This window comes from Sinohyriopsis cumingii, chromosome 2 (genome assembly GCF_028554795.1).
Source record: "Sinohyriopsis cumingii isolate HCF-2022 chromosome 2, ASM2855479v2, whole genome shotgun sequence".
NCBI lineage: Eukaryota > Metazoa > Mollusca > Bivalvia > Unionida > Unionidae > Sinohyriopsis > Sinohyriopsis cumingii.
The window spans coordinates 9,513,925-9,528,550 of NC_142962.1; the positions used below are offsets into that span (position 1 = coordinate 9,513,925).

General features: G+C 36.8%; 1 protein-coding gene across 1 annotated transcript in view; it reads left to right on the forward strand.

The window, feature by feature from the left end:
* LOC149804322 (echinoidin-like) overlaps positions 1-13,878 on the forward strand; it is a 29,171-nt gene extending 15,293 nt beyond the window's left edge. Inside the window, exons 2-5 of the mRNA XM_089932216.1 lie at positions 9,520-9,651; positions 10,119-10,256; positions 11,425-11,481; positions 13,658-13,878. Of these exons, the coding sequence (XP_089788342.1) occupies positions 9,520-9,651; positions 10,119-10,256; positions 11,425-11,481; positions 13,658-13,878 (548 nt within the window). The remainder of the gene's footprint in view (positions 1-9,519; positions 9,652-10,118; positions 10,257-11,424; positions 11,482-13,657) is intronic.
* Positions 13,879-14,626: the final 748 nt, after the last annotated feature.

The following is a 14,626-nucleotide window of genomic DNA, read 5'->3' on the forward strand; positions in this document are numbered from 1 at the left end:
TTTTAGCTTCCTTGTCGGTGATTCGTTTTATTTGGCGTTGTATCTCATTATTGATTTCTTCGATCTGGTAACTCCCCGTGGGAAGTGTAATTGTGTCCCATTCAAGTTTACTCTGTTCCTGGCCCGCGCTGAGTTTCCCGAACACAAACGAATTATTCGGCTGCTGACCGGAAAATGATTCCGACCTGATATTGGGCCAGCTGTGATACACACTGAGCTTTGCTAACGCGACTTCGTTCACCCGAATTGGAGTTCGAAAATTAATACCGAATTCTGGTTTAGTCGAGGACACTGAGATCATTGTGGTCCTTACCGGTGTTGTGTTTGTGACTATTTGTTGAAGCAGTTCTATTGACATCGTTATTATTTACTGAACTTTTCAAATAGTCATTGTACGCGTCCGACATCGCCGTGAATTCAGAATCTGATATCGTTCCGTCGTCGAGACTTGATGATATCAGCGATGACAGTTTCTGATATGCTGCTACGGCAATAGTTAATTTTGTCGTGTAATCATGCAGTTTTGTATTCGCGCATGATGAAATTTTTTTTGCTATTATTCCAAAGACGCCGGCGGTGGTTGTTGTCACAGAAACACAAATTGTGGCAGCGACTACTGCAGTCACGGGAGTTATCGCTGATAGTATTAATCCCACGGATGCAACAGCGGTAGATACCGAATAAACCATAACATCTAATACTACAACACGGCGTTTATACTTCTTTACTTTACGATTAAGCTCGTCGATGATGGTTTTTAATTCTGATCGCCACTCACAGACTTGATTGTATCTATATTCGTCCCCGCGCGGCGAAACGCTTTGCGTTGACATTATTTAAATCGCATGCGATTCAATTATGCAGTGACCAATTGAGGCGTTGCAGCGACGAATTCCAAACAAAACCAGTAAGATGCTGCGGTTAATTTCATGTCTTCGGGTACCAGTATGAATTCTTCTTCGGCATCCTTGTTTATCACCACAGACACAACCGTGGTAACCTTGTCTTCGTCATAACGCCACGGGTACGTGGTAAGTATCTTAAATCTTGCATCGGAAAATACTGACAGTCTGTATATCCCAGTAACCGTTGCAGTATATTTAATACTGGGCTTTGTTGGCCATGTTTCTGATCCCGATGATACCGTGAATACGATGTTGGTGATATCCCCAGGAGTAACTCCAACGGGGACTTTAATCAAATTGGTTTTGTTAACGATCCCAGGAATACCCGATACGATATCCTGCTGTTTTTGTTTGATCGTGCTGATGTCGGTCTTGATATCAGCGAGTTTTACATCGACGACTGGAGGAGCCCCCAAGAACTTATCAACGGCATCACCAGTTTTTTGAAGGTTTCTTTGGAGTCTTTTAAACCCGCTCACGTGAACATCATACTCTGACCGCAGCGTATTTAGTTTACCGTCAATGGCGCTATCGCTTGTGTCCACGTATTGTTTGTTTGACGCATCCTGGTCGGATTCGGGATTCGCTAACGCGGTTATTTTGTTGCCGCCGAGACTAAGTTCTCCGGTCATTACGTCGCCGGATTTTTTCACACATTTATCAACACCTTTATCAATACTGTCTTTGATGCTCACGATTGATATATTCGAGTCCTTGATGTAGCCGTTATCAGTAAATGTAACGAAGTTATCCTTGGTAGCTCCAAGAACTTTGCGAATTATGTTACTGATTTTAATATTGCTCGTTCTTAATTTTCCCTGCTTGTCCTGAAAAACAGCAACTTCATCTGGGTCAACTCCAGCTATATCCAAGAGATTATCAACTTCATCTCGGGTCGCATATTTTGAGAGATCTACGTCGGTGCTTGGTTTACCCCTCCGTGAAGGTCTTCCGTAAATATCCACCATTATTCGTTACTGTTTTTTTCAAATGCGTGATTTTTTCAAAATGCGGGACCGCTACCGGTCCGAGAATTTCTCGTGAGAAATCTTTGATTGGTTGCGGTATATTCATGCACGAGTTTATGAGGAGGCGTTGCTGGATTTCTTGAGATTGCATCAAGAACATTTAAAACCTCACGTCCGCAAATGGGTGGATCAATTAATGTTTGTGTTGGTAGCGTCGACTGCCACACTGGTGGTACCGGGGTACCCGGTACTTTGCTGACATACTTGAGAAACTCAACTGGCGGTGCTAGCCCGTACGAATCAAAATAGATAATTCCACGTGGATCGATCGCGTAAGCAACCCAGTGAGTTCCCGGACCATCTTTGTTGTCGAGATTGATAATGCCAGTTTCTGGATTATTCGGTTGTTGCGGTAATTGATCTCGCATAAATACACCTCGGAAGTGTTTTATACGCAATTTTTTAACAGCATCGAGTAAATCAAAATTAGAAGCTGGAAGCTTCAACATTGGAAACACTTTATGTTTCACCCGGGACATTTCATGTTTCACTTTGGATACCACGCCGGGGGGGTTCCTGGTAGTCTTAGACCGCGTCCCTTTTTTTCTTGTATCCGCTCCCGGTTGCCTTCTTTAGTGCCATTCCGGCTGCGGTTCCAACTGCACCAAGTGCTGCTGCCTTTGCTACGGCTGGTGCTGCTGCTGCAATCAATGCAGGTATTGCTGCGAGAAGAGGAAATATTCCACCGGTTTTAGTTATGTCCTTGATGACTGCCGCAGAGAGATCAAGTCGGACACCGGTGTTTGCTGTCAATGCCTTATTGAAATGTTTAAGCTGGGTATTAGTCAGCGACAATTTGTTTGGACCACCAGTAATCTGATCTCGTTTTAGTGTTATTGATGTCCCGCATTCACCTGCGCGTTTCGATTGCAATTTCTTTATCTGACCCTGAGTCAGGGTGACATTGACGTGATTGTATGACATTATTTAAAATGAGATTGATTTAATTGAGCTCACTTACAGATTTTCCACTGGAGCGTCAACGACTCTCATTCGTCCACCAGCGCCTTCAAGCAACATTGCCTTGTCGGAGAGTATAACCGCGATAGCTCTAAACCCACCAAGACCACCAATACCAACGCCGCTAACTCGAGCTTTGAAGTATATATCTACCACAGATTGCTTGACCAAATCAAGGTGCTCCAACGAGAAGTAATAAATCGGATACAGCGTTGTAAAATCTTTTTGTGATATTTGCAGACCAGTATCGACGTTAAGATCTTTTCCCATATACGACATCAGACGATGATACGCTCGTGCAACATGATTGTTCGTATAATCTAAATTAATATCCTCGGATGGTTCTTGATGTCCGTTTATTCGCAGCGAAACATCAGATACTCCATAATTATCAAACACCATCGGGGTTCTTAATTGATTATTCAATCTTGCTTGATCTTGAAATGCAACGAAGATATGTCGTGGCGCTGACACCCCCTGTTGGGATGCTATATGCCACGTGAATGTACCATTATGATCGCCCTGTTGGGTATCTGTGGTTGTTGTCTGCCAAGATAACAGTGATTTACCACCCGTGTCCATGAAAGACAAGAGTTTTTGTTCTTCGGTGAGTGATGGGGTCATCGCTGGCATCCACAGCGCAAGTTTACTTAATGTTACTTTACCATCGTCGACTGCGGGCACGGCAAAATAATCAGGAGGGGCAAGAGCATCTGATCGCCAAATAGCGTCATTAGAACCTTTTCTGATGAGTACAACTGTATGCTTGGCACCAAATATGACCTTACGAACATCTCTGCAGAATCCAAATATGTGAGACAACGGAATTATACAAGAAAACTGTCCTTGTGCATTTACCATCGTTTTACGCGCAGCAAATCCTAAGTTTTGCCGAGGATTGGAACTATATGGTATAAGAAACGCACCTGCCGGCCTCGTCGCTATTGCACCAACTATTTGCGGATCAGTCGCAGTAGCTGCGGGTACATTTACATAACGAAATGGATTATGATCTGGATAATCAGTTGTGTCCTTGGCAAACATCATTGAAGGCCCAGCTGTTCTGGTGTAATCATCTGAGTATCTCGCCAGACCAATAATTGTTGAGGCGATGTCAACATTATCGTGGATTGTTTCCATTTCCTTTCCATCAATCATATAAATAGCGGATTTAAATAATGCCATTACACCGTTGTTAACAAAAGCTACCTGTTCATTTATTTCATATGGAGTATTATCATCTTTTGTAAGCAATCCTTCAACTTCTATGAGAGCCTCAGAGGGTAGGAAATATCTACTAGTATCTTGGACTTGTAGTTCAATTCGGGTTTGTCTTTCGGGATCACGCGCCTCATATGAATAATACTGATAATCACGCAGAGAGGTATCTCTTTCTACCGGTCTTGACAAATCAAACGCATCATTTGACCTGTTCACAAACATTTTTATTATAAATGCAATAATCTAATTATCGAAACCCACTACCCGCTATCAAATTTGCGGTTATATTATCTTGCATCGCTTTTGTGACGGCCGGTGAAGACAGAGCAATTTCGGCTAATTTTTGATTAGCGGCTTTATTTATTTCTTTACTGACATTTGCCGGCATAATTTCAGTGGAAGGTAATTTAACAGGATCTAACTTTTGAGGTTTTTTTCTTATTAGCTGGGATATTTTATTCCTAACAAATTCAACTGCCCTTTCTGCAAGATTACCAATAGCTCCAAGGGATTTATCTTTAACGACATCAACGGTTTTCATCGCGAATTGTTTTGCCAGTGGTCCAGCCTTTGGAGCGATTCTTGTTACAAATGATCTGACAACGTCTCCAAATCCATCTCCGTGATAAACCTCATATACCGGCAATCTTGAATTTACTACTCTAACTCGTCTTGGTCTTCGATGAGAATCGTAAACAATCATTTTATTCTAATTGTTTTTCTCTAATCGTCGAGAAGTTCGTCAATAAGTTCACGATAGATATGCGAGTCTATTATTTTGTTTTGAAACAGTCTCTGACAGATATCTGCGGCTTCATTTATAATTTCCCGAGAGTTGTTTCCGGCACGTCTTCCTCCGATGAGAACTTCCAACCGGGATACATCATTGACGATATTATCAGGACAAGTAATGTGACCACCAAGACCACTACCTGTAGCTGTATCTGATACTCCAAGATTTTCAAGAATATCACCGAATTCCTCCCGACCCGCGGGTGGTGCATCATAAAATTCTTCCTCTGGAGATTGCGGTCGAGGAGGTTCCCGCTGCGGTGGTGGAGGTTGTTTTTTCCCCTGTCGAGTTTGTTTCTGCGAAGAAGAAGATTGTCGTTGTTCTAGTTGTTTTTTTTGCACATCAAGTAATTTCTTCATGTTGGATCGAGTGGTTTTTATTGTGGTACTAAAAGTATTATACATTAAATCCTCATCTCTAACCTGCTTTTTGTTTGTATGTATTCGATATATCCATTTGATAAAATCATCATCAGATACTACTTTATCATAAAGGTTAAAAAATTCAGATTTATTATCCATACCAGATGCTACTTTTCTAACTAATTCTTCTATTTTAGAATTTCTAATATCTTCGATAACATCTTCCCTAAATTTTTTAATCAATTCTGGATTTTTTTCTACTGATTTTTCTTCCCCATAGGCGACGTCAGTACCTTCAGGTGGAAGTTGAGCCGCAGCGACGAGCGGGGGTTGAGCCGCAGCGACGAGCGGAGGTTGAGCCGCAGCGATATCAGCTGGAAGTGTTCGTAAAATTCTCTTTGTTTGTTTACTTCTTCGTGCTATTTTTTCAGCCTGCGTCGCAGTTTGTTTTGATACCGGAAGAAGATCTTCTTTGATGACAGTCGTAACCTGCTCAGTAGCTTTGGTCACGGGTTTAAATAATTCCTCCGCGGATTCTGCAAAGACTTCCCGTGCTTGCTGTCGTTGTTGTAATTTTTCTCTGACACTATCACGGACAGGAAGAAATTTCTGAATTGCTTTGAGACGTTCTCGAGCTAGTCTAGTCGTATGTGCTTCTCCAATATTTGCCATTATTTATTTGTCAATGATTTAATTTCCCGTGTAACAATAAACCTACATGATCCGCGAACACGATATCGCGTCGGCCTCGACACAATTTTTGCAGCATAAAAATAATTTCATGTGTTTTACGTGGGCGAATCTCCGATTGAGAAATGCTGTGCATTTCCGGAGAAGTCCCTTGGACTTCCAGTGGAAGGGTTTATTTCACCGAAATAGGCTTCTATCGAGGAGTAATTCCCGTAGAAGAGTTATTTTTAAAATTAGTTTCGGTCTGTTCACCCCCTCTGCTGCTGAAGGTCTGTCACTGAGTCACCTAAACAAATAAAGATACGCAGTAATCGACTCCACTGTGCATTGGCGTCAAGACTGCAAGTCTCATGGATGCACGGACTCACGTAAACATTACGTTACCCATTAATAGAATGGTATTTACTATACATCATGCCCAAACCGTATTTATCAATGATAGCCTTATTAACAGTTCGTTTAGAGTTCTACAGATTCCTTTCTCCAAACACCAGTGTTGATAATAATGTGTCAACTTTGTTATAAGGTGCAGTTAAGAATTTTACGTCATCCTTCGGGACATATCGTAAAACAGGGAAAAATAAGTGTTCCATAAAAGTATTTTAAGCAATACAGTTTGAATCATACTATAATTTTACTTTTTCAACATTGCAATCTAGAAAATCTTCTTTCTAGAAATTCAGTAGGATCCCAATGACATATATGATGATTTTGTACAATGTAACATAACAACCAATTCTAAAATAATAGGGATTTTTCCATTTCAAAGTCCCGTATCAAGAAATAGCAGCAGCAGAACACAAATATGTATTTTTAATATTTTAGCTGAAAGACTATGTACTCAAAATTAGGTACAGAATAACGAAATTCTTATTCAGTCCTTATCGTTCATCATTTCCACTAAATCAGTGATAATGTATTTTAAGATGCTTTTATGTGTAATGTTGATGAGTCTCTTTTGTCCTTGTGTTAAATCTTTGCTCAATAAATTAAACTGAACTGATTTTTATATTCAAGCCTCTTTATAGGCTTTGATGATTATCCACACCATTCAGTAACTTGCTGCTTTCCTGATTAAGTTGGAACTTTTCTTATTTAAAAACTAGCCTTCTCCTAACCTGTGGGGAAATAAGTCGACTGCTTTCATTTTAAAGTATCCAGTGGTATTTCGGACCTCCTGACATTTCTGAGGCCTTAACTGGCCGCTGTAATTGTTAGTGACTCTTGTTCTGTGCATACGACGTTAGGGTTGTTTGTCGGGTTAGTGTCTTTTGTTCTGTGCATACGACGTTAGGGTTGTTTGTCGGGTTAGTGTCTTTTGTTCTGTGCATACGACCTTAGGGTTATTTGTCGGGTTAGTGTCTCTTGTTCCGTGCATGCGACGTTAGGGTTGTTTGTCGGGTTAGTGTCTCTTGTTCTGTGCATACGACGTTAGGGTTATTTGTCGGGTTAGTGTCTCTTGTTCTGTGCATACGACTTTAGGGTTGTTTGTCAGGTTCCACTCCAACTGAACAGTATTGTATATGGCACCCTGTAACCTGTCCTGACATCATTCCATATGTTTAGCTCCAACAGGAGTTCTGCCTCTGTGTTTTTTATCCATTTTCTCAGTCTCATGACCACGCTGCTAGGTTTTCCTCTTTATCTAATGGTGTAAAAGTATTTCAAAGCCAGTGATATTTATATAATATATGCACAACTTAGAATCGTAAATGTATTCTAACATTTCTAGAGATACATACATGTTTGTGCGTACATGAAACTGCAAATATTTCCAATTATGATGTCATAAAGTGATTGATATTTAAACTTAGTTTGTGGAACAATCGATCAGATGTCTAACATAAAAGTAGTTTTGTGAAGATTTGTTTTCTTGAAGGGAGAAAATCAAGACAGTAGAGCGATTCCTTTAAGATAAATATTATTTCCATTTATAAGCACTACAATATAATATGAATACAAGTTGACCTTTAAATGTTTGAATGCTTATAGCTTTTCCATCTCTTTAAGCAAACGACTATTTCTCTTATCTTGGATGCTTAGAAGATATACTCACCCAACAAGCTACTACAGTAAATTAAGCAAGAAAGATTTCCATGTACTTTAACTTTATAACTGTAATATCTGGCTATTTTCTTGTATAGCAGTTGTCTTCTGTATAGAGAATATATTAAGTGTAACAAAACGTTGATATCATGGATTGCTAATTACTAAGAGCATGCAATTTATCTTCTAAACTTGGGCTTGCAAAGTTGTGGCGAGAGGTATGGGTGGGGTACTTTTGTAAACAATTTTAGTGGTATATTTACTTTCTTGAGGATTTTGTTTGCAAATATTGGTATGTAGTTGCTATAGCAACGGGGTTAAGTCAAGTTTAATTCTGTAGTTCCCTATTTCCATTAGAATGATGAGCATAACAAGCAAATAGTTTATTATTTATAGCAGATTTAGGTTAACAACCAGAGTCGTCTTTATACAGTATGTTAAGCCTTTGATTGTATAAATGTACTCTGTCATCAGCTTTTAAACTTCCATTATAATATGTCACTTCCTAAGTATCGGTATTGGTCTGATAATTATCCTCTTCTCCCCAGTGGAATTGTGCAATTTCCAACTTGAATAGCTATAAAAATATTTCTATTTTCTGCATAGTAAACAAGCTTGCTATATTCATGAATAACTGGCCATGGCATCTATTGATTGATATGCATTTGTGCAAGCTAGAATTTAATCATATTGCCCACTTTTCGTGAAATTTTGTGCTTTGTGGAATTACATAAAATAGATCTATGACTAGTTCTATAAGAACATGCTTCCAGAATGTCAGCATTTTTTATTTTATATTTTCAACAGGCTTTATTACTTTTTACCAATCTAATTGGTATTTTTAAAATCTCTTCCTAGATAATATTTTCATTGTGTTTGTTGCTGAATTAGCTCTTGGAATAAATATTTCGTTAGCATGTGATCATAACTGATACGTAATTACTGTGAATTAATTTAAAGACTTTTTGTATTATATCATAGCGATTGTTCTGTACTGCCTTTAAATCAGTACACTACAGAACTTCATTCTTAATACCATTGGAACTTTTTCGGATTACTCGATACTTTTCCTCTTGATAAACGTTTAAGAATGTTTAGGATTTTATTCACCATACTTTAAATTATTTTTACTTTGTCATATTGTTTTTTAGGAAGTAATTTATATTTTCAATTATGCAAAACTTGTTGGTTTTCGCTCTTTCTTGTTACTTAGCTTATGACGATAGCGTCGTAACAGTATATACCAGATTGTTAATAATGTGACTCGTAGATATGTAATATTGTACATGAAATGTTTATGCAAGAGTAAAAGTAGTTAACTGCGCATGATCAATCAAGTTGTAGCAAGTAAATATAGTTTCAGTTTATCTTGCATACTTCTTTCTCGACACGGTTTTCTATCGTAATAAATAGGTATTATAATAATAATAATAATAATAATAATAATAAAATAATAATAATAATAACAATAAGAAGAAGAAGAAGATTTATTATTATTATTATTATTATTATAGGCTACCTCATGCCATATTCCTTCACGATGAACGACTATGCATGGATAGGGCTAAACGACGTAGCGAATGAACTGAATTGGGTTTGGAGTGACGGGACAATATACAATTCGTCTGTGTCAAGATGGCGATTAGGTAAACATCAAGTAATTAGTAGATTTGCTGGTCAATATCCTAGTGATTTCAGAGCTTGCTAAGTTCGATCTAATAACCAACTTTCAGTATTCTATCATTCTATTTCTCAATGAAAGACGAAATTATCATCGTCATTTTATTCCAGAAAACCTTTATTAGACTTATTTGCAAACTATCTTTAAAGGCAATATGTTAATATATTTTAATTATATTCCACAATCTGAGAAAATTAAAAATTCACCAGCCATTTTTGACGTTATTTCGTCCAATTGACAGGTTTTCAGATAAACTCAGTTCATTGGATGCTGTGGCATAGGTAGTTATTCGTGTCATATGCGCTAACTGATATTAAAAAAACAAATATGCTTCTTTGCCAGAAGGATTTCTTGTAAGACTCGCATCGAGATCAATGCTGGAAATAAACAATAGAATGTACGTCTTATCTTAAACTTAAACTTCGCTTTTAGGACAGCCTGGAATCCTCTTCTCTTTTAATGAGGATTGTGTTGCTTTAGTAAGTTCCTGTGGGATACAGTGGGATGACCTGGAATGCTCTGGTAGTTTTTATACGAGAGGAAGTAGATCGTTTTTTATTTGCAAGAAAGGTACAAAACTATACTAATTACCATAAATTGAAATTTAACAGCTCTATTATTCACTCACAATCATTTTTAAATCTGGAACACATTAACAAGACGAGATAATCACATCATTCACAAGCGTAATTACAGAAATCAAGTCTTCCTAACACAGAGCAACTCAGTAGGATATGTCAGCTAGTGAATATTGAATCAAAATGTGCGTGTGTGTGAATTTGTTAGAGATCATTGACACGGTACTCCAGTAAAGCATACATATTTATAAAAAGAAGCATACTAATTGTTATTTATACATAGTTTTTGAAGTGTAAAACAATCAAATGTATTTTGGGTAAATTGTCTTAAAGATAATTAATTTGACTTCATTAGAATTGTATTTTATAAAAATTTATAATTTGTGCTCTCACATTATGATATTAAATTACGATATTCTTATGCCTACAAGAGAAGAGAATGAGTGGTTATTTCTTGTAAATTTCTTCCATAATATTTGTCAAAATTCACAAACTATGCAACTCTTAATTATAGGAATATCGTATTGTTCGTTTTAATCTGACTATGCATTCTAGTTTTATTTTGATTCTGAAACTAGAGCCCAAGTTCACGCTGGAAACATCGATTTTCTGTCACTTCTGTTTAACAGCGACTCCTCTACGACTGTGCATGATTTAGTTACTTAGGTATATCCCATAAATCATAATTTGATTTTAAGGTCATGAGCTGAAGATAGTTGTGAAAATACGAGGTCTTGTGCTGTTGAATAGTGCACTCCAGAAAGCATTAAAAACGTAGAACCAGTCTTAAAGTTCGTTTGTTTTGAACAATCGTAAATAAAATATTTTTTAAAAAATTAACCAGCCAGATGTTGCCATTATCCTCAATCAAAAGATTGCATAAAATAGCACCAATGAAGCAATTATTAGTTGAAGGGAACATAATTCTGCTGTACAGAGGTTGCTGCTTAAAAACAAGTTTAAATGGAGCTTTTGATTTGAATATGTCAGTGTGAAATTTTCTGTGTGTATTTGATTTGCTTGGAGATCGTTCATTTAGAAGTTTAACATGGCCCGTTCATCGTGTTAGCTAGGAGAAGTTTAAAGATTTTGGGGTGGCAAAACAAACATCAGCCTTTGTCCTGCCTGCATGTCAATTTGATATCATCAATCTCTTACAGTGGCAGTCCCAACAACAGATCAAACAGAAAGTATGGAAACTGATAGTCTAACAAATGGTATGAAATTTTGGTTCCTTGCTTATGACATTACACACTATGCATTATTTTGATTGTATCAATATAAAGTAATTCCAGATTGGATTTCAGGACTCCAATCAATAGTAATATATTCAAAAATGTAATTTACCTTGTAAGTGAAAACCCGTCATATTATTTCAAAAGACACAATAATAACTAATGGTCCACGGATAATTTTATAAATATTGTTTCACGGATAATGTATTATGATGATGTTATTTAATAATCAATTCGAGTGAGTACATATATAAAATTACGAAAGTAATAATCAGTTTGAGTGAGTACATATATAAAATTACGAAAGTAATAATCAATTCGAGTGAGTACATATATAAAATTACGAAAGTAATACTCAGTTCAAGTGAGTACATATATAAAATTACGAAAGTAATAATTAATTTGAGTGAGTACATATATAAAATTACGAAAGTAATAATCAATTCGAGTGAGTACATATATAAAATTACGAAAGCAATAATCAATTCGAGTGAGTACATATATAAAATTACGAAAGTAATAATTAATTCGAGTGAGTACATATATAAAATTGCGAAAGTAATAATCAGTTCGAGTGAGTACATATATAAAATTACGAAAGTAATAATCAATTCGAGTGAGTACATATATAAAATTACGAAAGTAATAATCAGTTCGAGTGAGTACATATATAAAATTACGAAAGTAATAATCAGTTGCACTTGTTCTATGAAGCAGCTTAATAACGCTTATATTCCACAGTGCACCGGTTTTCTTTACAGACGATTGGGAGATTTTTTTTTTTTTGTATTCTCGCGTATGTATGTATGGATGGATGGATGGATGGATGGATGGATGTATGGATGTGTGTATGGATGGATGAATAGAAGGATGAATGGATCCATTAATGCATGTATGATACTTTTGCACGCGTATGTATGTCTGACACAAACAGCTAAACTTGTATTAGTTCTCCGCTAAAATCACTGTTCAATAAAATCAGCAAAATACTTGGCAAGGTTGATTGGAACATTGTAGCTCATACCGTTGTTTTTTTACAAATTAGCAGGCTTTACATGAGCGGTCTCTTTTCAAAACCTGTATCATGCTTTAAGCAGATCTCGTCAACCGCCAAAATGTTAACACTCCCATCGAAGTTCGAATAATTCTCTGTATTCCGCCTTTATTAATAACTAATTCTGGAAAAAAATTATTTCAGATGCCCCGAAATTATATCTTGATTGTCTCCACTTCGACACTGTACCCACTACTTAAACCCTAATCAACATCGCCTCTCCATTTGTTTACCGTTATCTCAACGAATTATAATTGAAAATTAATCATGCTCCAGCAAGAACATTCCCCATCGCAGGCTAGCGGTTTATTACTGGCATATCCCTACGTCAATGTTACTTGGTACGTGTCAAGCTGACCGCAACAAGATTAGCTCAGTGATGTTACCCTCTTTCAAAATTTGTCTTATTACTAACACCCATTCGCGAAACTTACGCACCATAAAACTACTGGTACAGAAAATCTCCGACAAAGTGTTCCAAATAACAAGAACCTTCTTTTACTCCAATTTAAGAATTATTTATTGAAATTTAAGATTTGAAAATCCGTGACGAAAAGATTATATCTCCATCTAGCTAATAGTTTCGCATGAATATGTGAAACGTTATGCAGACGAATCGACACACTTTCCATGACGTCGGCGTTTTAGTCGAAAGCTTTCTCAAAATAAAGTAACCATTGTATTTCACATGGTTGAATGGAGACTCACTCTCCCTGGTGCCCCATCTATCTTCAAGCAAAGCTATACGAGAACTTCAAACTGTCCGTTATAGCTTTCCAAATTTTTGTTGAACATGACAAAATAAAATACTAACTACCATTTAAAATAAATTTTACAGCAACAAATGCTTCTTCGTGTAGTTTTGCTGCAGTTTTTTTTTTTTTTTTTTTTTTTTTTTTTTTTTGGTCGTTGTGAATATATTGCTGTAGCTTTAAATCTTTCCAGCAAGCATGGTCGTGTATTGGCATAGACAATAACATCATACAATTTGACCATACTTTGTTTTATTTAAAATAACGAACATGTTTACAATAGATCAAATTTGCCATAGTGCGAACTCTGTTGTGTATTTTCCTTCTAATGTGTTATTTCAATTTTTAACAGCCTGTGATTCTTTGTGGCATGAATCAGGTGACCGCTGCTATTACGTGGGAATGAAGTATTCCAGCATGTCGTGGAACGAGTCTGAAGCAGAATGTCAGAATATGAATGGACATCTAACCAGTATTGAATCTACATCGGAATACAATGCAGTTTTAGGTAAAAAGCTTCCCGTGGGTTTGTTGGTTCTTGCCATGGCTTTCCCCGGTTCTTCCTCCACCTGATATATTTGTATCTATGTATATCCTATCTTGCGCTGAGAACTGGCGTTTAACCCCAAACAACAAAAATTTTAATGATCTGCCATGCATTGTCCAATGCTCATTGAAGAGTTTCGTTTTCGGTCTTAGACGGTCATGGCGGTAATAAATTATGTTTGATTCTTTAATAAGGGTAATAAAGCCATAATAATTAAAAAACATTTGAATTTTGATTTTTGATATAGTTTTTAATGTAAATGCACGGGTATACCTCATTATGTCCGAAGTTTTGCTACATTCGTCTGAATGCTAATTGGTATATTTCACTTATAGCAAAATAGGAATTCAAATAAATCTTATGAAGTTTAGTCTGTCTGAAAATTGCCGGCTTGAGAATTCCTCCACTGAAGATTCATTTTACATGATAACAGCTGTCGTTTTACAATGATACTGGAGTAAAAGCTTCAAGATACAGTGAATGTATGACTAATATAATAGCTTTTGCTTGAAACATTTACCAGAGCTAACACCAGAACAATAGCCGAGACCGTCCAAAGGACACTGAAGAGGTTTTGAAAGCAAAAATTAGGTCAACGGTCTCCACGTAGGGCTCCGTAAATCTAGTTTGAATCAGAATGCAAAGTTACACATCAATAAATTAAACTGAATTGTTCTGATTGTTTTAAAGTCTAAACGCAAACTTCCATTGTAAATCTTGATGACCCTCCACAAGATCCACGCCATTCCAAAATCTATTGCTTGCTAGATTAGA